At 44.1% G+C, this 24,543-nt stretch overlaps 1 protein-coding gene across 1 annotated transcript in view; it reads right to left on the reverse strand.

Moving 5' to 3' along the window:
* Positions 1–24,543, reverse strand: part of STAB2 (stabilin 2) — a 335,756-nt gene that overhangs the window by 134,082 nt on the left and 177,131 nt on the right. The window contains exons 35-39 of the mRNA XM_073575159.1: positions 23,013–23,141; positions 17,127–17,186; positions 16,925–17,020; positions 16,562–16,757; positions 2,317–2,412 (exon numbers count right to left, since the gene is read on the reverse strand). Coding sequence (XP_073431260.1) covers positions 2,317–2,412; positions 16,562–16,757; positions 16,925–17,020; positions 17,127–17,186; positions 23,013–23,141 — 577 coding nt within the window. The remainder of the gene's footprint in view (positions 1–2,316; positions 2,413–16,561; positions 16,758–16,924; positions 17,021–17,126; positions 17,187–23,012; positions 23,142–24,543) is intronic.

Here is a 24,543-nt window from a genome sequence, read left to right on the forward strand (position 1 = left end):
GGAGACACGGGGCAGAATGGAGACACAGGGGGCATGATTGGAGAAAGGGGGCAGAATGTGAGACACAGGGGGATGATGAAAGATATGGGGGCATGATTGGAGACACAGGGGGCATGATTGGAGACACAGGGGGCAGAATGAATGACATGGGGGCATGGTTGGAGAAACAGGGGGCAGAATGGAGACACAGGGGGCCGAATAGAAACATGGTGGCAGGATGAAAAATATGGGGGCAGGATTGGAGAAATGGTTGCAGGATGAAAGATATTGGGACAGGATTGGAAACATGGTGGCAGGATGAAAGATATGGGGGCAGGATTGGAGACACAGGGGGCAGGATTGGAGACATGGTGCGGGATCGAGACAAATTGGGCAGGATGGAGACAGATGGGGCAGGACCATGGGGCAGGATTGAGACAGATGGTGCAGGTTCATGGGGCAGGATCATGGGACAGATGGTGCAGGATCATGGGACAGTTGTGGAAGGATCATAGGACAGATCATATGGGGCAGAATGGATACTCATGAGGGCAGGATGGGAGAACATATGGCTGGAGCCAGGAATGAGACACACGAGGGCTAGTATGGGGGATATTATTACCATAGGGCTAATTAAGGGATATTATTACTTCAGTGTTGTATTTATTTTATTTTTTGAGTATACTGTTTTAAATGGGGAGGTGATCCTGTTACTGTGCAGAGTGATACTATGTTGCCTTTTTTTCTTCATTTGGTGTAGTGTAGAAGTTGGAAAAAAATAAGTAATGTGTTCTGCAAGTGGTGCTCTCGATAACTGTGTTATTTCCTGCAGAGACGAGCACTAGCTGGAAGAAGTGACGTCGATCTGTGCTGGATGAAGATGAAAGACTTCACCTAGAGGTGTCACTGGTGAGTCAGTGTGTTACCTATACACTGATACTATACACTGTATAGTATATACAGCGGTCCTGTGTACAATGTCACCAGTGATCACTGTATTACCTTTACACTGACACTGCATACTAAGTACAGATCTCCTGTGTATAATGGCACATATTGTGATATTAGTATTGTGTTTTTAATTACTGATCAGTATTGTAGTATTCAGTCACAAAGTGGTGGTAATATGTTGTCTAGCCATGGTGTAGTATTTGTTCCTTGTATGTGGTATTATTGGTCACCATGTGGTGGTAATATGTGGTCTGGTCATGGTGTGGCGGTATTTGTCCCTTGTATGTGATATTATTCGGTCACTGTGGTTTTAATATGTGGTCTGGACATGGTGGTGTGGTGGTATTTGTTCTTTGTATGTGGTATTATAGGTCAATATGTGGTGGTAATATGGTGTCTGGTCATGGTACGGTGGTATTTGTCCCTTGTGTGTGATATTATTGGTCATTTAAAAAATGTATTGTATTGCATATTTTAACAAATGTTTAATAGGTTAGAGTAGAGTAGGGCCCGGCCAAATGAGTCTACCGTGTCATGGTGGCGGCTTAAAAAATCTTTTGGCCAAAACAAAGGCTGCTGGTTATATGTGTGATCTGGTGATGGGAACTGTTAATGTGTGATTGGCGAGAAGTCGAGTTTTTCCAAGAGAGAGCGGTGGGGCTGTGGACAGTTCGAGGGTTGGAGCCTGGGCGGAGTATCAAGGGGGCCCCAATATTTTGCCAGTATGGGGCCCCAAAATTTCTAGTGGCAGCCCTGTATAGACGACATACACTGGGTTACAGATTTCCATTTTTTCTGACATTGTGGTATAATGGTACTTCTCTACATATGTTATATACCTTGTTTGTGACCACTGTCATTTTAGGCATATTTATGGAGTTTCCATTTACAGGTCTATCTTCTTTACAGAGACTCTGTCCACCACTGTAGCTGTCTATTCATTTAACCAATATGTATGATAAACAGAGGTGTTTTCATTTTTATATACCCCTTGTTGATTTTCATACATAGATTAAAAGATAAGTTTTATTATTAATCTCATTCTGCTACTATACAGTATATTCATGAATATGTAAGTTTTGGGAACCGGACGTCAATCAGGACTACTAGCTTGTGATGCTTGTCATTTTGTCCTTTGCTACATTTGCTATATGAACAAATATCTAATTTTATCATTTTAGACATGTTATCCTAGAGATTCCCTATCAAGTATCAGAGAAATCCAAATCTGCTTCTGAGCATCTCACACCCATTGTTCATGAACTATTCATATAATGGAGAATACTGAACAACCAAGTTTAATGAATGATACTCTTGGTATATACAGGGCATAGTTTGCGCACCATAAAATTTGCCCTACAAATAAAGGTTGAGGGCTGAGCTTACCTGTGTCACATTTAACACCTCTCCAGCCAACATCACATTCACAAGTCCCATCTCCAGGTATCCCATCATTGCATTTTCCATTGACACAAGTACATTCTAAACACAGGAACATATGGTATTAGCATAAGAAACAGTACTCTACAATGCTTGTAACATATTGCTATTATTGATACTGCTTTTGGTTATGGCTAGTTAGCTATGATTGTTATCTCCTTAGGCATGAATTATTCACTAGGTATAAATAGAGGTGAGCAGATGCAGAGCTTGCACTATAGATATTTCTTGCACACTCTCTAATGGTCAACATACTTTCTAACCAGAGCAAAGCACCTTCATGCATGAAAAAGGCACAACTATGGAGAAAGTGCAGTTAGTAAATAATTAAGGAGGCATTGAGCATTAGAAAAAGGAGCTTGCAAAAGATTTGAATCAGACTCCTCTGCATGCCAAGATCCTGATCAGATGAAAGATCACATTACTCAGGCTCCATAAAAATTAGATCCCGTCCTGAAAACTTTTGCCTTCTAAGCTACTTTATCAATTTTAAGACGGCATGTTATGGGATGCTGGTAGTACTGCAAATTGCAAGAACTACTATTTACTATTGTTTAATAGTGCACAAGTTTCTGTCTACAGCAATAGTGTTATATTGCCAATAATATATTGTTTAAAAAAAACAACAAAAAAACGAGAAGTTACTGTTCACTCATGGTGTGCAGTTGGAGCACATTTTACTTTCACTTTGCAAGCTGACAGACCATATGCTAAGATCCTAAGCTATAAGAAATACCAGTTGTAAGCTGTATTATCTTTGTTCCTGTATAAACATATATTCACTGTTGAACGGCTGGACAGTACAGAGATTAATCTGCTGCCAACAGGTTATGAGTCCAGGAGAGAGAACAACAGTGTACTAAGAAGAAAAAGCAAAGATGGCTGCCAGCAGTAACTCTGTGAAGTTCAGAGTGCCAAATCTGACTAACCATAACTATCAATCCTGGAGATTCAAGTTAAAGATGCTACTGATAAGAGAAGGTACCTGGTAATACACACAGGAGTCTAGACCTGACCCACTACCAGAAGACTGGGTAGATAAAGATAAAAAAGCACTAAGCCCTATAGGGCCTGTCACACTAAGCGATATCGCTAGCAATATTGCTATAACGTCACTGGTTTTTGTGACGTTATAGCGATATTGCTAGCGATATCGCTATGTCTGATACTTACCTCCGACCGCTCCCCCGCTGGTTATCGCTGATCGCGCGAGAACGTCCTGGGCTGTTTCTCGTCGTCAGCTTCCTGCTGGGCTTCCTGCTGTGACGACGAGAGACGCGTGGACGCGGGCGGGAGGACGTCAGGATCGCCTCGTCTGACAGGTAAGTAGCGACCCCCGACTCCAGCGATGTCGCTGGTAAGATCTGCCTGTGTGGCAGCTTACTAGCGACCACTTAGCGATGTACCAGCGATCCTGACCGCGTCATATCGCTGGTCGGGATCGCTGGTACATCGCTAAGTGTGACAGTACCTTATCTCCTTCAGTATAGATGATGATCCGGTTGTGCATGTATGTAAATGTGAAACTGCAAAAGAAATGTGGTAACAGATGCAGAAAGTGCATTAAAGGATAAATCTCAGCAATAAGCTCTATTTAATGAGAAAGGTGGCTAACATATGCACACACAACTGCTGGCAGTTCTGAGCGCATGGGGGTCCTGACAGGTTCCCTTTAAGTGATCGTAAATTGATAGCGTCTATTTGTTCAAGCTTGAAGAATTTATTGGCCTTGCAGAAAAGAGGTATCTGTAGCCTTGTCATCTGCAGAAGCAGAATTTGTGTCTGCGGCTCATGCAAGTCAAGAGGTCATTTGGTTAAACCAATTGTTAGGCGATCTTGGTAAGCCATCAATTCAACTGATAATGATTTATGAAGACATCCAAGCATGCATTAAACTTGCATGCAGTGAGAAGAAAAATGTAAGAACTAGAGTTGAGCGACTTTTGTTTTTTTATGGTCGAGTTTCGTTTCGTGAAACCCGACTTTTCCAAAAGTCGGGTCGAGCAAGATCGGCCGATTATAGGGAAAAGTCGGGGTCGTCCCGAAACACGAAACCCAATGTAAGTCAATGGGGAATAAAAGTCGGCAGTGAGAGGAGGACAGGAAACACACCTACAGTGCTCATTTGAATGTCAAAAGCATCAATTCTTCTTACTTAAGCTGGTCAACCTTAATTAACTTCATAATACAAGTTACGCACTGAAAAATGGGGGTTATTTGGCTAAAGCTGTGGGGGGGTAGGGCTGGCTCCAGGTTTTCATGTGCCCTGGGCGAAAGAGCGCCCCTTTAACACATAATACCACAACTCATCATGCTCCGATACGGCAGAGAAATAGCGGTATAGTACAATGAAAAATACTTCACTTTTTACATCTCATGACGAGGCCCATCTATTTCTCCATACAGAATCATTGGTCCCATATAATGTTTGAAACAGTATATGATGAGCTCCACATAATGCTACAGTATATGTTGGTCCCCATGGATGAAGCTCCACTGTCTTATGGGCCCAAATAATGCTCCAAACATAATGGGCCCCATTTCTAATGCTCTAGTGTATAATGGGCCCTGTAAATGCTGCTCCAGTGTCTGATGTCCACCTTTGGAATGTTCCAGTGTATGGTGGGCCCCATCTATCATTCTCCAGAGTATAGTGCTCCCCAAAAATTGCTGTCCCAACATTGAAAACAATCAAATAAGTCTCCTCGCTAGGGAATCCCTGTACTAGTCTGGACTCCTCGTCGTCCCCATCTTCCATCTCACTGCACAGTATTTCAACCTTGCAAGTGCTGTGATCCTGAGCAAGCAGGGGGGGCCCACTCGTTGGCGACGGCACTGGCACAGGGCCCCTGATAGTACGGTGGTGTGTCTGATGGCGGGTGGGCCGAACCTGCACTTTCATCTGCAGCTTCCTCTTTGTCACCGTGTAAGATGGAACTGTATATGGGAAGGGTAACCTGAGTTTCATTAGGGTCAGATTCAGGCCGGGTAGCGTGCGAGGGGAATGTAGTGGTCTGGGTCAATGTACCAGCAGATTCATCGAGCAGTGGCTGGGCATCAGTGCACTTGTGTCGCCCCCAGGAGTACGGTCGCCACAGTGGCATTACCTTCCTCCTAGGGAGGGTGATATCATGCTTGGGAGCAACGAAGGATCTCTCTAGCAGGTTAACTGATTGGGCAGCGTTATTCCCACGAGTCATGACCCTCCAAACAGCGTTCATGAAGGCAAAGTGTTTGTTTTACGTGGGCAGTATGGTTGCAAAGCTGAACCTTAAAGGAATGTCCAGAAGGGCACCACCAGGAGTGGAGCCTACGGCGTAATTTGACTCAACACGGGCAACCTCAACCATGCCAGCTACAGAACAGATGCACACATTGCAAGCTTAATTCCGTTAACGAACGAGACTCCGTCATGCCCCGCGGTCCGAGTCTGGCTTACTAGAGGGACACGTGAGGCTCTGGCACATGAGATTGGCCAATAACTGGTGTGTCATGCCCTTACATGTCCGTGACTGCATGTGCGCTACACTGAAAAGGCCAGCGTTTGTCGCTTACAGGTGCAGATAACCCGCTGAACAACGCTAGTGATGGGGATCATTGATTACAATTATTACTCGCGAACGATGATTTCCCAGTAAGTGCAGGTCAACCGCAGTTCCGGAATTAGGCCTAACTGTCATTCCTGAAAAAAATTACGTGTGCAAACCACAGGTGCTGTAGCTTGCTTAACAGCTCGCCAGCCGTTCTCACGCCCAGTATGGGTTACACGTGATTGCACAAAGGTGAGAAAGGGTACCGTATCCCCGGATAACATGTATGGATAGCGTACACATTCAAAATATATGTCTATACATCAGGAGGCAGGCTCAGACGGTGTTAGGCCCAGTATGGCTTGCAAGTGATTGCACAAAGGTGCACCTGTCCAGGGCAACGGCACTCGCACGGTGTCGTGCGCTAGGTGGTGACCCCGGCCATAGGGGGGGGAGGCAGCACAGTTAGGGAGTTTTAGAAAGTGGCATATGCTGATGTTGGACATTCAGCTGATGCAAAAGGCGAAATAGGTCAAGTCCCAGGAAGAGGTGGACCAAAGCAAGCCATTTTTCTGTCACCCTATGTGTCATCAGGGGAAGGTGGGACAAAATCCTTGGAAACCCATGCATCATTTTAATGAAGGTTAGATCATCCACATTTTGGGTTGACAGACGGGTCCTTTTTTCTGTCAGGATTGATCCAGCTGCACTGAAGACTCTTTCCGATAGCACACTTGCAGCTGGGCAAGCGAGCTCCTGTAAGGCATATTGTGCCAATTCAGGCCAGGTGTCCAGTTTAGCAGCCCAATAGTCAAAGGGGAATGACCTGTGTGGGAGAACATCGATATGGGAGGAAAAGTAGTTTGTAACCATAGTTGACAACTGCTGCCTCCTGTCACTTTCCATTGATGCTGTATTACCAGTTGTGTGAGCGGTACTTGAAAAATCAGTCCACAACATTGTCATGAAACTCCTGTCTCCAACGCCACTTCTGCTGTGTGCACCATGAACACCTCTGCCAAGCTGCCCCCGGCCCGTACGGCTCGTGTGAGAACCATCACCGCTGCTGTGTGCTGGGAATGCCTCAAGCAACCGATTTACCAGAGTTGCTTGTTTATTAGCCAATATTAGGTCAAGGTTCTCCTGTGGCATGATGTTTTGTAATTTGCCTTTATAGCGTGGATCCAGGATGCTGGCCAACCAGTAGTCGTCATCGTTCATCATTTTGGCAATGCGGGGGTCCCTTTTTAGGATCCGCAAGGCATAATCTGACATGTGGGCCAATGTTCCCGGTGTCAATGATGCACTGCGAGTGCTGGTTGGAGCAGCACTTTCTGGCAAATCCACATCCATCCAGTCACGCACAAACCCTGTACCAGACCTTGCCACGCCAACATTTTCACTTGCCCCACGAGATGCATCCTCCTCCCCTAAGTAATCATCCCCATCATCATCATCCTCCTCCTCCTCTTCTTCCTCCAACTCGTCCAGGAGAGGTCCCTGAGCAGACAATGGCTGAATGTCATCAAGGATTCCCTCCACCTCTTCCTCCTCGTCAACATTGGCTGCAGACGCCTGCTCCTTAAGGTGCGTCAAAGTTTGCATGAGCAGACGCATAAGTGGGATGCTCATGCTTAGGATGGCGTCGTCTGCGCTTTCCAGCCGTGTGCATTCCTCAAAACACTGAAGGACTTTACAGAGGTCTTTCAGCTTCGACCACTGCACACCTGTCAACTCCATGTCTGCTCTCAAAGTGCCTGGCCGTGTATCCTCCCACAAATGCATCATGGCCTGCCTCTGCTCGCACAGCCGCTCCACCATGTGCAGGGTGGAGTTCCACCTTGTTGCAATGTCGATAATGAGGCGGTGGTTGGGAAGGTGGAGCAATCGCTGCAGCTTCTGCATACGAACGGAGTGTACAGGCGACCGGCGGATGTGCGCGCACAGTCTTCGCACCTTATGGAGCAGGGCTGTTAACTCCGAATAATTTTTGAGGAAGCACTGCACCACCAGGTTCAAGGTGTGAGCCAAGCAAGGTATGTGGCTGAGTTTTGAAAGGGCTATGGCTGCCACAAAATTACGGCCGTTATCACTAACTACCTTGCCTGCCTCAAGATGTACACTGCCCAGCCATGACTCAGTTTGTCGCTTCAAGTACTCGGCCAGCACCTCGGCGGTGTGTCTGTCGCCCAAACACATCATCTGCAACACAGCCTGCTGACGCTTTCCACTAGCTGCTCGATAGGGGGACACCTTGTGTGCAACAGTGGCAGCTGCAGATGGAGTGCTCGTACGACTGCGCTCTGTGGACGAGCTTTCGCTTCTGGAGGAGGAGGAGGGTGGAACGCCTACAGCCAACTGTTTCCTATACCGTGGGCTAGGCAGCACTGTCCCACCACCGCTGTCCCCTGTGGACCCTGCATCCACCACATTAACCCAGTGCGCAGTGATGGACACGTAACGGCCCTGGCCATGCCGACTGGACCATGCATCAGTTGTGAGGTGCACCTTTCCACTCACTGACTGCTTGAGTGCATGGACAATGCGGTCTTTCACATGATGGTGGAGGGCTGGGATGGCTTTGCGAGAGAAGAAGTGGCGACTGGGTAGGTCATAGCGTGGTACTGCATAGGCCATGAGTTCGCGGAAAGCTGCGCTTTCCACCAACCGATAGGGCATCATCTCAAACGAGATTAGTTTGGCAATGTGGGCGTTCAAACCCAGTGTACGCGGATGAGAGACTGAGTACTTTCTTGACCTACTCATAGTGTCTGGGAGGGTGAGCTCGACTTGAGAGCTGCATATGGTAGAAGTAGCGGTGGACAGGGCGGACTGAGAGAGGGTTGATGATGGTGATGGAGTTGGTGTTCTTTCTGATGGCCTAGATTCAGTATTTCGTTGATATAACAGTGGGATTCCCTGACTGCTGTGGCCTTGCAACGACACCTCAACATTTGCTGCTGTGCTAGCCGGTGGGCTTACAGTGGGGGAAACAATGTAGCGTTGCTGACTACCTTCTTTGTGATCAGTTGCACATGTGGCACTTGAGGTTTGGTGTTGTGTCCACGCTTGCAAGTGCATGCTGGTTAAATGTCTAAGCATGCAACTGGTATTCAAATTTTTCAGATTTTTCCCTCGGCTAAAGGTCTTTGCGCACTTCTTACAGATAACCTTGGCCTGATCATGAGGATTTTGTTCAAAAAAGTGCCACACTGCACTCTTCCTACTTTGGCAGACATTTTGCGGCCTAGCACGCTGTGATGTTTTGACCCTCTGGACAAGCTGTCCAGCAACTCTTTTGATTTTTGGAACCTGTCTTTGGAGTGCTCCGGGCCTGCCAGATAACAGCTGTTGCGATGTTGATGTCTGCTGTGGATGCTCCTCATCTGAGCTATTGGAAGCAGCACCCTCTTCCCCCAATGGATGCCAATCTGGGTCAACAACTGGGTCATCCATCACCTCCTCTTCAATGTCATGTGCACCTTCCTCTGTGTCACCGTGTATGGTGGTATAGTGTGCGGGAAGGGGCACCTGAGTCTCATCAGGGTCAGAATCTGGCTCTGTACACTGCGAGGACAATGTAGTGCTCTGAGTGAATGTACCAGCAGAATCATCTATCAGCGGCTGTGCATCAGTGCACTCCATGTCAGATTCATCTTGGCCTGGGTAATTCACCATTTCACTTGATAATCCAGGCATGGTATGTGAAAACAGCTCCATGGAGTAATCAGTAGTATGGCCTGCGTCATCCTTCAATCTTGGTTGTGGTGAAGGACACAAGGAAAGGTGTAGTTCATGAACATGAGCCTCCAATGACGACTCAGTGCTTTTACTTTTTACAACTTCAGAAGAGGAGGCGATAGAGCTGGAGGCTGAGTCAGCAATGTAAGACAAAACTTTTTCCTGATGCTCTGGCGTTAAAAGCGGTTTGCCAACTCCTAGAAAACTAAGCCTTCGAAGCCTTATGGAGCCAGACGATGACGCAGGCTCAACACCTCCTGCATTCGGTCCTATTTTGCTTTTGCCACTACCATCAGATCCACCACCAACACCATCATTACCAGCTGCCAACCCCCGCCCAATTCCACGGCCTCTTCCACCAGCCTTCCTCATTTTTGGTAGAAATGTAGACAAAATCCAACAAACTATATAGTAATGTAAAACAAGGTACAAGGTGTCTATAGGACAGGGGAGATTTAGATTTTCTGCACACACTAGTGGACACTGGACACTTTTGGATTGTGTGAGGCCCACTGAATATCAGAGCGCTATGTCACAGGCTCGATGGCACAGGTGTGAAAAAAGTGACTACAGGATAAGGGAGATTTTGAATTTCTGGGAGATTTTGAATTTCTGCAGACACTTGTGGACACTGGACACTTGGATTGTGTGAGGCCCACTGAATATCACAGCGCTATGTCACAGGCTCGATGGCACAGGTGTGAAAAAAGTGACTACAGGATAAGGGAGATTTAGATTTTCTGCAGACACTTGTGGACACTGGACACTTGGATTGTGTGAGGCCCACTGAATATCACAGCGCTATGTCACAGGCTCGATGGCACAGGTGTGAAAAAAGTGACTACAGGATAAGGGAGATTTTGAATTTCTGGGAGATTTTGAATTTCTGCAGACACTTGTGGACACTGGACACTTGGATTGTGTGAGGCCCACTGAATATCACAGCGCTATGTCACAGGCTCGATGCAGCAGGTGTGAAAAAAGTGACTACAGGATAAGGGAGATTTTGAATTTCTGCAGACACTTGTGGACACTGGACACTTGGATTGTGTGAGGCCCACTGAATATCACAGCGCTATGTCACAGGCTCGATGCAGCAGGTGTGAAAAAAGTGACTACAGGATAAGGGAGATTTTGAATTTCTGCAGACACTTGTGGACACTGGACACTTGGATTGTATGAGGCCCACTGAATATCACAGCGCTATGTCACAGGCTCGATGCAGCAGGTGTGAAAAAAGTGACTACAGGATAAGGGAGATTTTGAATTTCTGCAGACACTTGTGGACACTGGACACTTGGATTGTGTGAGGCCCACTGAATATCACAGTGCTATGTCACAGGCTCGATGTCACAGGTGTGAAAAAAGTGACAACAGGATAAGGGAGATTTTGAATTTCTGTGAGATTTTGAATTTCTGCAGACACTGGACACTTTTGGATTGTGTGAGGCCCAATGAATATCAGAGCGCTATGTCAAAGGCTCGATGCAGCAGGTGTGAAAAAAGTGACTACAGGATAAGGGAGATTTTGAATTTCTGCAGACACTGGACACTTGGATTGTGTGAGGCCCACTGAATATCACAGCGCTATGTCACAGGCTCGATGCAGCAGGTGTAAAAAAAGTGACTACAGGATAAGGGAGATTTTGAATTTCTGCAGACACTTGTGGACACTGGACACTTTTGGATTGTGTGAGGCCCACTGAATATCAGAGCGCTATGTCACAGGCTTGATGGCACAGGTGTGAAAAAAGTGAATTGTAGAATTGGGCAGAATAGGAATCTCCCTAGAGTGTAGGTCTGTAAGAACGGAACAAGTCCTCCACAGTGACACACAGATAGCTTCACTGTGGCTGTGATAACAGCCGTTACACGGTACTGTGTGAGGAGCGTACACCGCTGTATGGTGTGAATAAATGCACGCTCAGTACCTTAGCAGGACAAAAAAAAAATTGGGATTGCTTTTAAAAAAGCAGTTTGCAGAGCAGTGGGGAAACAGCAATGCAGCTGTCAGGAAGCCTTAGAAGGCAGCCTAACAACCAACACCGCTGATCCACCACAATATAGCCTCCCCTTGCACTGCACACACAGTGACTGGTGTGTTGCACAGGCAAAATCGCTAGCAGCAGAAGCAGTTTTTTTGTCTTCTTCCCTGCCTAACGCTCTCCCTACAGAATCAGCAACCTCTCCCTATGCTAAGATCGGCAGAAGTAAGATGGCGGTCGGCGTGCACGCCCTTTTATAACCCCTGTGACGCCCACCAAAGCAAGCCAATCACTTGCATGCCCTTCTGAAAGATGGTGGCGACCCCTGCCTATGTCATCACGTTGCCCACAGTGTCCGTGGATCCTGATTGGCTGAAAAAGAGCGCTAAACAAACTTTTGAAACGCGACTTTGGCGCGTAAGTCTCCGACCTCGTGGCCGACCTCATCCTAGGGTCGGGTTTCGTTTCATGAAACCCGACTTTGCCAAAAGTCGGCGACTTTTGAAATTGTTCGACCCGTTTCGCTCAACTCTAGTAAGAACCAAACACATTGGCATTGAACATCATCCCCTGCGTGATTTGATAGAATGTGGCATAATTGAGTTTGTTTATTGCGAGACTGACCAGATGATAGCTGATGTTATGACAATATAACTTCTAAGAGCCAAGTTTGAATAATTCAGAACTACATAGGGACTAACAGATAAGTAGTTGTTGAGTGGTGGTATTGGAATAATGCTTATTATTGTATATATTGCAAGAACTACTATTTACTACAAGAGATGGGCGAACCCGAACAGTAAAGTTCGGTGTCCGTACCGAACAAGGACTTCACCAGACAGTCCATGCTACTGTTCCGGTTCGGCTGCCTGAACACCAGGTGTTTGATGTGCTGTTATGTGTATGGCAACGTGGCAAACACCGCTTCTGATCGCGGTGAAATCATCCACGCCGGTCAGGTAGCCACAGTTCCCACGCTGTCAAAAGACAGCTTGAGCGCTAAGATGTGATCTGAGGTATAAAGTTTACCTCCGTTCACTGGTGTCAGCGGATGGGACAACTGCTCCCAACATCCGACATCTGCTGCAGCTAATAACAGTGAGATAAGGAGCGGCTGAAGGGTGTATTCATTAGCCGGCTCCTGCGCTGTAAATAAATAATTTATTAAAAAAAAAGGCATGGGGTCCCCCCTATTTTCATAACCAGCCAGGCAAAACTCGCAGCTGGGGGCTGCAACTCTCAACTTTCAGCTTCAACAAGGCTGGTTATCAAGAATAGAGGAGGGGTCCCCAGGCTGTTCTTTTAAAATTATTTAAATAAATCATTTTAAAAAATGACATGGGATCCCTCCTATTTTTGACAACCAGCCTTGCTAAAGCAGACAGCTGGGGACAAATATGAACCCCACTTGCTACCGCTACAGGGCAAGTGGGAAGAGTCAGGCAAAGCACCAGAATTGGTGCATCTAATAGATGTAACTTTTCTAGGCAGCTGCAGGCTGCTATTTTTAGGCTGGGGAGCCAATATCCATGGCCCCTTTCCAGCCTGAGTATACCATATGTCTGCTTTAGCAAGACTGGCTGTCAAAAATGGGGGGACCCCAAGCTGTTTTTTTAAATTATTTACTTAAATAATTTAAAAAAACAGTGTGGGGACACCTCTATTCTTGATAACCAGCCTTGCTGAACCTGACAGCTGAGGGTCGTGAGTTTTGCCTGGCTGGTTATCAAAAATAGGGGGAACCTACACCGTTTTTTAAAAAAAATATTAATTTACAGCGCACGAGCTGGCTAATGAATACACCCATCAGTCGTTCCTCGTCTCGCTGTTATTAGCGACAGCAGGTGTCGGATGAAGGAGCAGTTGTCCCATCCACTGACACCAGGGACCGGAGGTAAACTTTAAACTTCTGATCACAGCTTAGTGCTCACGCTGTCATTTGACAGCGGGGGAACCGCGGCTCTCCGACCAGTGGAGATGATTTCACCGCCGATCAGAAGCGGTATTTGCTGCGCTGTCATGCACATGACAGCGTGGCAAACACTGGATGTTCGGGTCCCCCATTCAAGTGAATGGGGTCTGGGTCTAGGTACTGTTATAGTACCCAAACCCGAACTTTTTGTAACTGTTCGGCCGAACCTGATCATCCAGGTGTCCGCCCATCTTTATTTACTACTGTTTAATAGTGCATGAGTTTCTGTCTCTAGCAACAGTGTTATAATGCCAATAAAGATTGTGAAAAAAAAAATTAGGAAGTTCCTCTTCACTCTATGGTGATACTAAGTGTAACTGGAGCACATTTTACTTTCACTTTGCAATCTGACAGACAAGATGCTAAGATCCTAAGCTATAAGAAATACCAGTTGTAAGCTGTGTTATTTTTGTTCCTGAATACACATATATTCACTGTTGAATGGCTGGACAGTACAGAGATTAATCCGCTGCCAACAAAGACAGATCAATTATGTTACAGATTTAGGTATGAAAAAGCTAGACCAGACAGGTGGAAAATCCTCCACTTTTACCATCAAGGTACTATTGAGAAAGAAGACCGCTTATGGGGTGATAACATACAGTACTTAGTATGCATAAGGAAGATTTGAAAATTGCTCTCTTGCTTTCATATATTTTGTAAAGACACAAGAAATAATGAGGCAGTTGCTGCCAATCCTGTAGAGAAAGTGAATCTGTGGGGTTGGATGTCACAGCTACTCTGCACGTGCAGAAGAGTCATCGGCAACATCCAACACCAGTAGAAATTCTATGCAATTTTACCAGTAAGGCACACACAGAATAATAAATTTAAAGGGACTCGGTCAGCAGGATTTCACCCAAACTATTTATATGCGCATGTGGCTCTTTCAAAGACAAGTCCAGCAATAACATTACATGGCCAATACATTCCTCTGTTATTGAAACATTAGTGTTAAAATTGATATGCTAATGAGGCTATAGATCTGATTCCTTTGTCACTTCAGCTCTATTTCTTGCCCAATGCCGCCACCTTCTGCTTGACTGACAAATCCTTTGATGGAGGTCACATAGAATAGAGGCTGTTAGTCAAGCAGTTGTCAGGATTTAAGCCCAGCAGCTCTTGTGCACCAGGCGACAGCTCTTCCCTCTGAGTTATTCAGCCTGCTAACCCAAAAACTTGTATCTGTGTTGGTCCTGATGATCTCTACCCTGAGTTCCTGTTGGTCTCCACCCTGAGTTTCTGATTGCCTCTACCATGATTGAACACACTATTTAAATCTGGAATTGCACTCCCGTCTTTGCGAGATTATTGAGCTACTAGCCTCTAGTCAAGCTTCCTTTCACCTGCTGCTTATCCTCAATATTCTATTGCTGCTCCGAGTACCGACCCCTGGCAATCCCTGACTACGCTACGTGCTGCTTTAAACTACATTTCTGCCCCTGTGTACCGACTCCTTGGCTATCCCTGACTACGTTACCTGCCGGCGCTGCCCCTAGTGGTTGCGATACCACTACTCCCACCCAGGTCAGTCCATAACAGAAGTAGGAGGCGGCAATGGGCAGGAATAGAGCTGGAGAGACAAAGGCATTAGATGTACACATATACGTCTTTCAGCCTTATTTGCATATCAATTCAAATGCTGATCTGTCAGCAATGGAGGAACAGACTGGCCATGTAAAGGTATTGAAGGACCTGTCTTTGAAAGAGATACAAGTGCATATAAATAGCTTAGACGTTGAAATCTTGCTGACAGATTTTCTTTAATAGAACGGTAAGAAATTTTCTTTCTTAGGCCACTTCATGGCTGGTTTACCTTCACTCACATTGACTAAAGGGTACTTCACACTAAGCGAGATCACTAGCGAGATCACTGATGAGTCACCGATTTTGTGATGCATCAGCGATCTCGCTGTGTGTGACACGTATCAGCGACCGCCCCCCCCCGCCGGGTTTCGCTGATCGTGCAGGAGTGTCCTGGGCCATTTTTTGATCGTTGGTCTCCCGATGGCCAGCACGCATTGCTGCGTGTGGCAGCGGGAGACCATCAATCAGCGAGCTCCCAGCGCTGTAAGCAGACGCTGGGAGCTGGTCTCCAAGGTAAACAGTGGGTAACTAAGCGCGCGCGTCACTTAGTTACCTGCTGTGTACCCTGGATACCAGCGTGCTCATGCTGGGAGCTGATATCCCAGGTAAACAGCGGGTAACTAAGCGACACGCACGCTTAGTTACCCGCTGTTTACCTTGGATACCAGCTCCAAGCGCGAGCACGCTGGTATTCAGGCTACACAGCGGGTAACTAAGCGACGCGCGCGCTTAGTTACCCGCGTCCTCTCTGGTCCTGATCTCTGGTGAGTCTGCCTGTTTGACAGCTCACCAGTGATCATGTAGAGACACACCAGTGATCCTGACCAGGTCATATCGTTGTCGGGATCGCTGGTGCGTTGCTTAGTGTAACGGGACCCTAAGAATTTGGATCATTTTACTGCTCTTCTGAGCCATGCCCTTGAGAATTGTGCAGGAAGGTGCAGAAATCATTTTACACTTCTAACAATTAATTTGATGCATGACAAATTCTGCAGGTTTTTAGTCAGCAAATTGTGCGAGATTTCTCCCATATTTTGCTTAGTATGCATTAGGGAAACAGTGTAAGCATATTTTTCTTGGTAACATGGTAAACTGGAAAAAATTATATATATAGAAGACATTTGGTAAACGTATCAAGAAAAATGACAGTTTAGTGCCACAGTAATGAACTATGGCTATTTGTACAACTGTGGGGACTTTTTGTCAGAAGTTATGTTTTACACTACTGGATAGTATCAATATCAAGAAACAATTCTTAATGTTTATAAAGATTTATACTGTTTGTGTGTTTTTTGTCTTCATGGAACTTTTATAAAACTTTTTTCCATGTAATTTATTCCCTTATATCTATGTACATTATACAATACTGTGTGTACCTTGATCACACCGCATGCCATATTTCCCTTTAATGCAGGTTTCACATCCGGTGCCAGTATATCCCTCTTCACACTGGCATATTCCAGTGCCATTAACACCATCCATGCACACTCCATTTCCAAAACATGGATTTCCAGCTTTTCCAGGGCAGGCTAAACACTGCTGACCAAAGAATCCTGAACAACATTCTTTAGTCTGCAGAGAAAACCAGACGATTAGCATTTCCTATCATAGATACATTTCTATATGGTGAGTTTTACATGTCTTTAATAAAGCAAAAATATGTAAAATAAATGTCTAATATTTATAATATATAGTACACAGTCACAAAGCTGGTTAAAGGATTAATAATATTAACTTACAATTAAAGTTTTAACACAGTTGGACTGACATCCAATGAAGATTAATCTCTTCCCCAAGCTGTACTTTGTGTATATACAGGCCTTCTTTGCACCTGCCTGAAAGTGAAAAAGTAAAATGATATTAGTCACAAAGAAGCATGACTTCTCGTTATGTGTCCTGCACCGTTCTGCCAGTGAGCACTGACATTTGGCGCATCCTTACCGTCATAGGCTGCATATTTTTGTCACAGACAGGGGACAATGAGCAGTCACCACATTTGCTCTAGAAAAAAAAAAATTCACATTGTATTACACTTTTAAGTACTTATTCATTGCATAGCTTTCTAATTAATTTTGTGCTTCATTTCTCCCAAATTTTCAAGATTTTTGCTCTCTAAAGCCAGTGAACAGGCTTGTATTCCTGTTACAAAGAAAACAGTTTCCGCCGTTCGGCTCAAATGAGCATGAAGGATAAAAATAAAAACAGCCCTGTTCTGTTGGAGGTTTAGGTATTTGGTTGGGAATTTTCAGGATGACTATATAGCTGTAGACTAATGTTGGCATGATGTAAATGTATCCAGTGTTGTTAGTGCCAGGACCAGGCAGTCATTACGGGGTGACAATGAGCAAGTAAGATTAAAGGCATCTTTCATAAGCTCATCTGTTAGTTACAATGTAAAATATGTAAGTCACACAGCACATTAACCTCATTGCTAAGGACTTCACAATTACACCCGAAGCACTTCTTTCATAAAGCCCCCGTTACACACTGCGATATCGCTAGCAATATCGCTGTAAAGTCACCGATTTTGTGACGTTATAGCGATATTACTAGCGATATCGCTGCATGTCATACTTACCTTCGACCGGCTCCCCCGCTGGTTATCGCTGATCGCGCGAGAAGCTGCTGGACCATTCCTCGTCGGCCACTTCCTGCGGCACTTCCTGCTGTGACGACGAGCGACGCGTGGAGCCAGGCGGGAGGCAGCAGGATCGCCGCGTCTGACAGGTAAGTAGCGATCCCCGTCCCCAGCGATGTCGCTGGTGAGATCTGCCTGAGTGGCAGCTCACTAGCGACCACCTAGCGATTCACCAGCAATCCTGACAGCGTCATATTGCTGGTCGGGATCGCTGGTGAGTCGCTAGGTGTAACGGTACCCTTAGACATGGAACAATTTGATGATTCGGTAAGACACATTATCATACACATCCTCTTAGTGACCAAGACCATGTTAGCACAATGGTGGAAGAAAGCAGAGGTTCCCAAGTTTTCAGACATACTTGACAAGATAGGCCAACACAGCGATTTAGAACGCAGATTTGCGATTAACAACAATCACATTCACAAATACTCAAAAATTGGAAGACCTGGAACAACAAATTTCATATCAAATAGACTCAACAAGAGGCACTATATTTTGAAGTTTAAACCTGGGAGCTTTAGTACTGGGATGCTGTATCTCCTTCCAAGAATGTTACCCCATAATAAGGATTGTCGATTTTTTTTATGTTGTTATTCGATATATGTTATTCTATGCCTATTTGTGGGTTCTCTAGTTTTTAAATTTTTTTTCCGTACCTGTACAAGGTTGTTTATTCCCCACTCCCTTCCCACCTTCCTTTCCCTACCCTGTTTATTTCTAAAAAACAAATAAAATTATTTGAAAACAATGTAAAATATGTAGGGAACTGATAGATAAATGCCATGTCTGCTTTATATCTTCAGACTAGGCATAGCGTATATTATAAATACCTATTATTACATAAATATTAGCAGGCACCTTGCATTAATGTCATCCAAAGATTATGACAGTCGTGTCTCTTCAGCACTGGTTTAAAAAGTGATGGGGAGAAATGCAGCCAAGAGAGTGACTGCTCTCGTTGACTGACTATGCAATACCAGAAGACTGTTCTGCAAAGTAGGAGTACTGAACTGGGGGAATTTACCATCTAGACTTTCTACAGAGCAGACGAATACTACTTCTGGAGTAAAACATACAGGACTTGATTCATAATTTCTGCTGGAGTTAACATCATGTTTCATTCTTTTTCTTCTGGTATTTGTTGATGACAAATTCTTCAAAATTGTGCACATGGTTCATTAAATTTTGGCAAAATCAAAAATGATTTTTATTTTTCTCTTTTAACCCCGTCATGATTTTGCGATTTTCTGTTTTTCGCTCCCCTTCTTCCCAGCGCCATAACTTTTTTATTTTTTTCCGTCAATATGACCTTGCGGGATGAGTTATACTTTTGAATGACACCATTGAATTTAGAAAAAAATTTTTTGCAATGAAATTGCAAAAAATGGTTTTTTAGGGTTCTGCAATGACAAGCCCAGGGGTCTTCCGCAGAAAACTGGTTGTCATGCCCACAATCTTTGACAACACCAATGCTGTTGACATTGTAGAGGGCCAATATTTCACAGATCCATATACCGCTGTTAATTTTGGATCATGTCTGTCCAGCTCTTTATGTATGTTCTTATGTTATATACTTGTCCAGCTTGGTCCTATTCTTGATCTTCTGTTGTTCTTGCATTGGAATAAGAGTCTGTCTCATCCATGGTATTAATTATCATGTGCTTGCATATAATTTTTTATCTTCCTCAGTTTGTGTTTTCCATCTCTGATTTCTTGTCAGTCTGGATATGCTTGGAATTTGAGTCTTTTTCATTCATGGTATTAATTATTTTGTATCTGCATAGTCTTTTCATGATGTATTGCTTTTATTTCATATGGTACATGCATGTTGTTGAAGTGTTTTCACAGAGAGTTAAATCTACTCACATTGTGATTTAATTAACAATTATCACTGACTTTTTCACCTGTTTGCTTCACAAAAGGTTTTTAAGCCTCCAGCCTGACAACTTATACTAACCATGATTAAGACCGACCTGTCGAAATGCGTCGGTTGGTAGCTCTCTGGGATATATATGTTGTCCACAGTGTGCCTGTTTTTATGATTTTGTTTCCATTAAAGACAAAGTTTTATATTTTTCTACGCTGGAATAACTTTTTTTCTTCATTCTTTGAAATTGGTAAAAGAGGGTCGGGGAGTGATTTGTATAATTAGGCCACATTCACACTATCAGTATTTGGTCAGTATTTTACATCAGTATTTGTAAGCCAAAACCCAGAGTGGGTGATAACTACAGAACTGCTGACGTGTTTCTACTATACTTTTCCTCCGATTGTTCCTCTTCGGATTTTGGCTTACAAATACTGAAGGAAAATACTGACCAAATACTGAACATGTGAGCGTGGCCTTAAAAGACTTTTCTCTGTGTGTGTGTTTATTACTTTTGACTATAGAGTTAGTAATGGGGTGTCATATATATGCCTCTCCATTGCTAACCCCAGGGCTTGATGCCAGCGGACATTGCACAGCTGACATCAACCCTAAAACCATTACCACGCTTGCCAATGAGCCAGGGCAAGCGAGAAGAGCCGAGGCTAAGTACCATAATTGGCGCATCTAATGAGGTGGCTGAGGGCTGGTGTTATTAAATTGGTAGGGGGCCAATAGCCATGGCCCCTTCCCAGCCTATTAATATCAGCCCGCAGCTGTCCACTTAGCCTTTGCTGGTGATTAAAAATAGGGTTTACCCCAATTTAGTTTTTTTGGGGGTCCCATCTTTTTTAATAACCAATAAAGGCTACACAGAGAGCTGTGAGCTGATATTAATAATCTGGGAGGCTTCATGGATATTGGCATCTCCGAATAATAATAACACCGGCCCCCAGCTCTCTGCTTTACCTCAGTTGGGTATTAAAAATACTCCATTTTTTTCTGTCATTTATTTATTAGCTAAATACATGTATAGTAAGATACTCATGCACTTCCCTAATTATATATCTCACTGACATTTTTCTTTCTATGCACAGGTGCCGGCTGGTGAATACTTTCATCAGCGTCGCTTACTCTCGCTGCTATCAGCGAGACGAAGTGACGCTGATGACAGTAGTAGTCATCAGATGACTCCAGTAAGCTTTTCATCGCTGGTCACAGCTGCTGGCTCACAGGCTGTGTGGCAGTGTGGGAACCCACAGTGGTCCACGATACCCAGCAGCTGTGACTGGCGGTGACTTCAGCAAGGTTAATGCCGGTCAGAGCTGCTGTTTCAAACATTGTCACAAAGAGGAAAGCTTGGGAACCGCCGGATGTTAGGGCTCTCCATTAACTTGAATGGGGTTCGGGTTCAGATCAAGTTCGGGTAAAGTTTTGGTGCCCGAACCATACTTTTTTATAAAGTTCGGGTAAACCTGATGGACCTGAACATCCACAGGTCTGCCCATGCCCAACACATGACCACTACTGCTAGATGCTTGATAGCGTGTAAGGGAAGGCTGATTCAACCCTCATCAATTAATGAGTTACACATGCGTATACCAGATATACGAAGCATGGAATACCTCATGGCCCTATTAAATAACACAACCAAGCACTTGCAAGTGGTATGGACTCCTTAGGACACATATTGGGTGCAAGGTGACTGCTATTGAACACTGTTATGAAAAGTAGTTCATGTAGTAGATGTTGATTTAGAAATGTTCTATAATTCAGTCTCCTCCTTTCCTTCTGTGTCACTGTCCTGTCTTGTTATTGTTCATGTTTATACAGCATGTACCGTAATTATAAGATGTGAACTCTTTAGGGTTGAGTTCATTCATTGATGTTGATATATTATTAAATTAAACTATGTAGTATTGTTTGCTAATATTTTGAGCTTTATATTGTTATTCTGTAGTTTTATGTTTTAAAATTCAATCAAAATTCAGTAAAAAAAAAAAACGGGCTGCAGATTTCTTCACTGTAGGTATCTATTAAATCAGTATAACAGTGCCATTATAGCCATACCTTTAGGCTATGTGTACACGTTCGGAAATGCTGCGGAAATTTTGAAGCATCGCTTGGAAAAATGATTGACAGGTTGGTCACATTTGTCAAGCATAGTGCTTGACAAGTGTGACCAACTTTTTACCATTGATGCTGCCTATGCAGCATTAATAGTAAAAGACAGGATGTTAAAACTAATTAAAAAAAAAATAAAAAAATGGTTATTCTCACCTTCCGATGGCCCCTGATCTCAGCGGCGCTCCCGGCATCTTCCAGTCCCAGTGATGCTTTGCATGAAGGCCCTTGGTGACGTTACGCTCACGAGAGCGCGACGTCATCTCAGGTGATTCGCGCAAAGCATCACTGGGACCAGAAGATGCCGGTAGCATATTGAGAGGCGGGAAGGACTCCGGGGGCCATCAGAGGGTGAGTATATCCCGATTTTTTATTTTAATTCTATTTTTTACAGGATTATGGTACCCAGAGCCTGTAGGAGAGTCTCCTCTCCTCCAGACCCTGGGTACCATTCGCACATGAAGCACTCACTTCACGCATGGTGGGCATAGCCACATGCGTAAAGTGAGCGTTTCAATGCAATCCTATGGGTGCAGAATCGCCGCGATTCCGCACAAAGAATGAACATGCTGTGGATTTTACCGCTCTGCGATTCTGCAGCGGTAAAATCCACAGCATTAACACAGCAATGCGGAATCCCATTAGATTGCATGGGATACATTTTCTTAGCACTTTTGCAGCGGAAAAGCGGCGTGAAAACACTAAAAAAAGCAACGTGTGAACACAGCCTTAGTGTCACATCCATAATCCTGATGTCAGTTTCTCCTTAAGATGTCATAATTGATGAATCATTTGAAAACATCTGGAAACCCCAAACCCTGCTCACAATTGTGAACATAAAAACCCAAAACATCCAAATACACATAAAATAGACTTTAGAAAAGGCGCAAATTAAAAAAAATAAGGCACAAATAATAAACAAGAGAAAAAAGAATATCAAAACAAAAAGCCCATATGCAATTATGCATTGTGCCCAAAGTAATTTCTTCGGTTACACATAAATTACAACAAAAATGTTCAACCATAACCATGAATTATCGGACCATTTTTCTATAACTGCCGCCCCACACTCGTCAAATTAGATGTTGCAAACCAAGGGTCACATGTACTCTTCTTGCTTAGGCGCCATCTTGATAGCAAAGTGGTAGCACAGATTGTGATCATATAACTTGTAGAATTTACAAGTCATTATTACCAGTGTAACAGCAGTATCATTTATGTCACATCTGTTCTTCTGAATTTCCAACACTTTTCCTAGGCCATGGATGACTCCTTTGTCAGTTGCTGCATTGGTGTAGTTTATCGGTGCATCATTAACATAAAGCTGGTGAAGAAAAGGAAGGTTAAATATTATTTGACATCTTTAAACAATTACATTTGGTAAAACTATATAACATGTATGAGGGCCTCCGAGTGACAGAAGAATTGGAAGTTTGAATTAAAACACCCAATCCTGCTCTACCTTGGGATTTATGATGCTGACGTTCTCTCTTTCCTCTCTATAGAATATGAGAACACTTGGCCAAGCCAAGTGTTGATGTGTCTGGTGGAATCCGGAGAGACAGTTGGCAGCTTAACAAGCATTAAATTGAATTTGTCAGCATGTTTTTGCTATTTAATCTGAGAGCAGTATAATGCAGGAGCTGAGAGTCTGATTCCAGGGATTTGCACTTATTAGGTTGTATGTTAAACTTTCAATACAATGAGTGTTTTATCAGCAGAAGATTATCACTACATGACTAGATCCCACATGCACACAAGTCAGGGTAATCTGTGGAACCACGTCCTCACCACTCATTTGGCAGCTTGCTAACAATTCACAGTGTACACAGGAAGCTGCCAGTCAGGGGTGACTCAACATTATACTGCTATCACATCCCATAGCAAAAACCTGCTGACATATTACCTTTAACTGAATGTTACCATATATTGCTTATACATACATTTGTGTGAAAAAGTATTTGCCCCCTTCGTGATCTCCTATTCTTTTGCATGTTTGCCACACTTAAATGTTTCAGATCACCAAACAAATTTAAATATTAGACAAGTAAACACAAAACACAGTTTTTAAATGAAGATCTTTTTATTAAGGGAAAAAGGAAATCCAAACCTACAGGGCCCTGTGTGAAAAAGTGATTGCCCCCCTTAAAACATAAATTAATTGTGGTTTATCATATCTTTGTGAAGCGGAGATCAAATTCCAAAGCCACACCAGGCCTAATTACTGCCACATCTGTTCTCAATCAAGAAATAACTTAAATAGGACCTGCCTGACAAAGTGAAGTAGACCAAAAGATCTTCGAAGCTAGAGATCATGCAGCAATCCAAATAAATTCTTGAACAAGCGAGAAACAAAGTGATTGAAAGCTATCAGTCTTGAAGAGGTTATAAAGCTATTTCTTAATCTTTGGGACTCAAGCGAACCACAGTGAGAGCCATTATCTACAAAAGGCGAAAACATGGAAAAGTGGAGAACCTTAGCACGAGTGGCCGGTCAACCAAAATTACCCCAAGAGCGCAGCAACGACCCCTCCAAGAGGTCACAAAAGACCCCACAACAACATCCAAAGAACTGCAGGCCCCACTTACAGTTGTGCGCAAAACTTTACATACCCCGGCAGAATTTTTGCTTTCTTGGCCTTTTTTCAGAGAATATGAATGATAACACAAAAACTTTTTTTCCACTCATGGGTAGTGGTTAGGTGAAGCCATTTATTGTCAAACTG

This window comes from Dendrobates tinctorius, unplaced genomic scaffold (genome assembly GCF_039654945.1).
Source record: "Dendrobates tinctorius isolate UK_male_01 unplaced genomic scaffold, ASM3965494v1 ptg000043l, whole genome shotgun sequence".
Classification (NCBI taxonomy): Eukaryota; Metazoa; Chordata; class Amphibia; order Anura; family Dendrobatidae; genus Dendrobates; species Dendrobates tinctorius.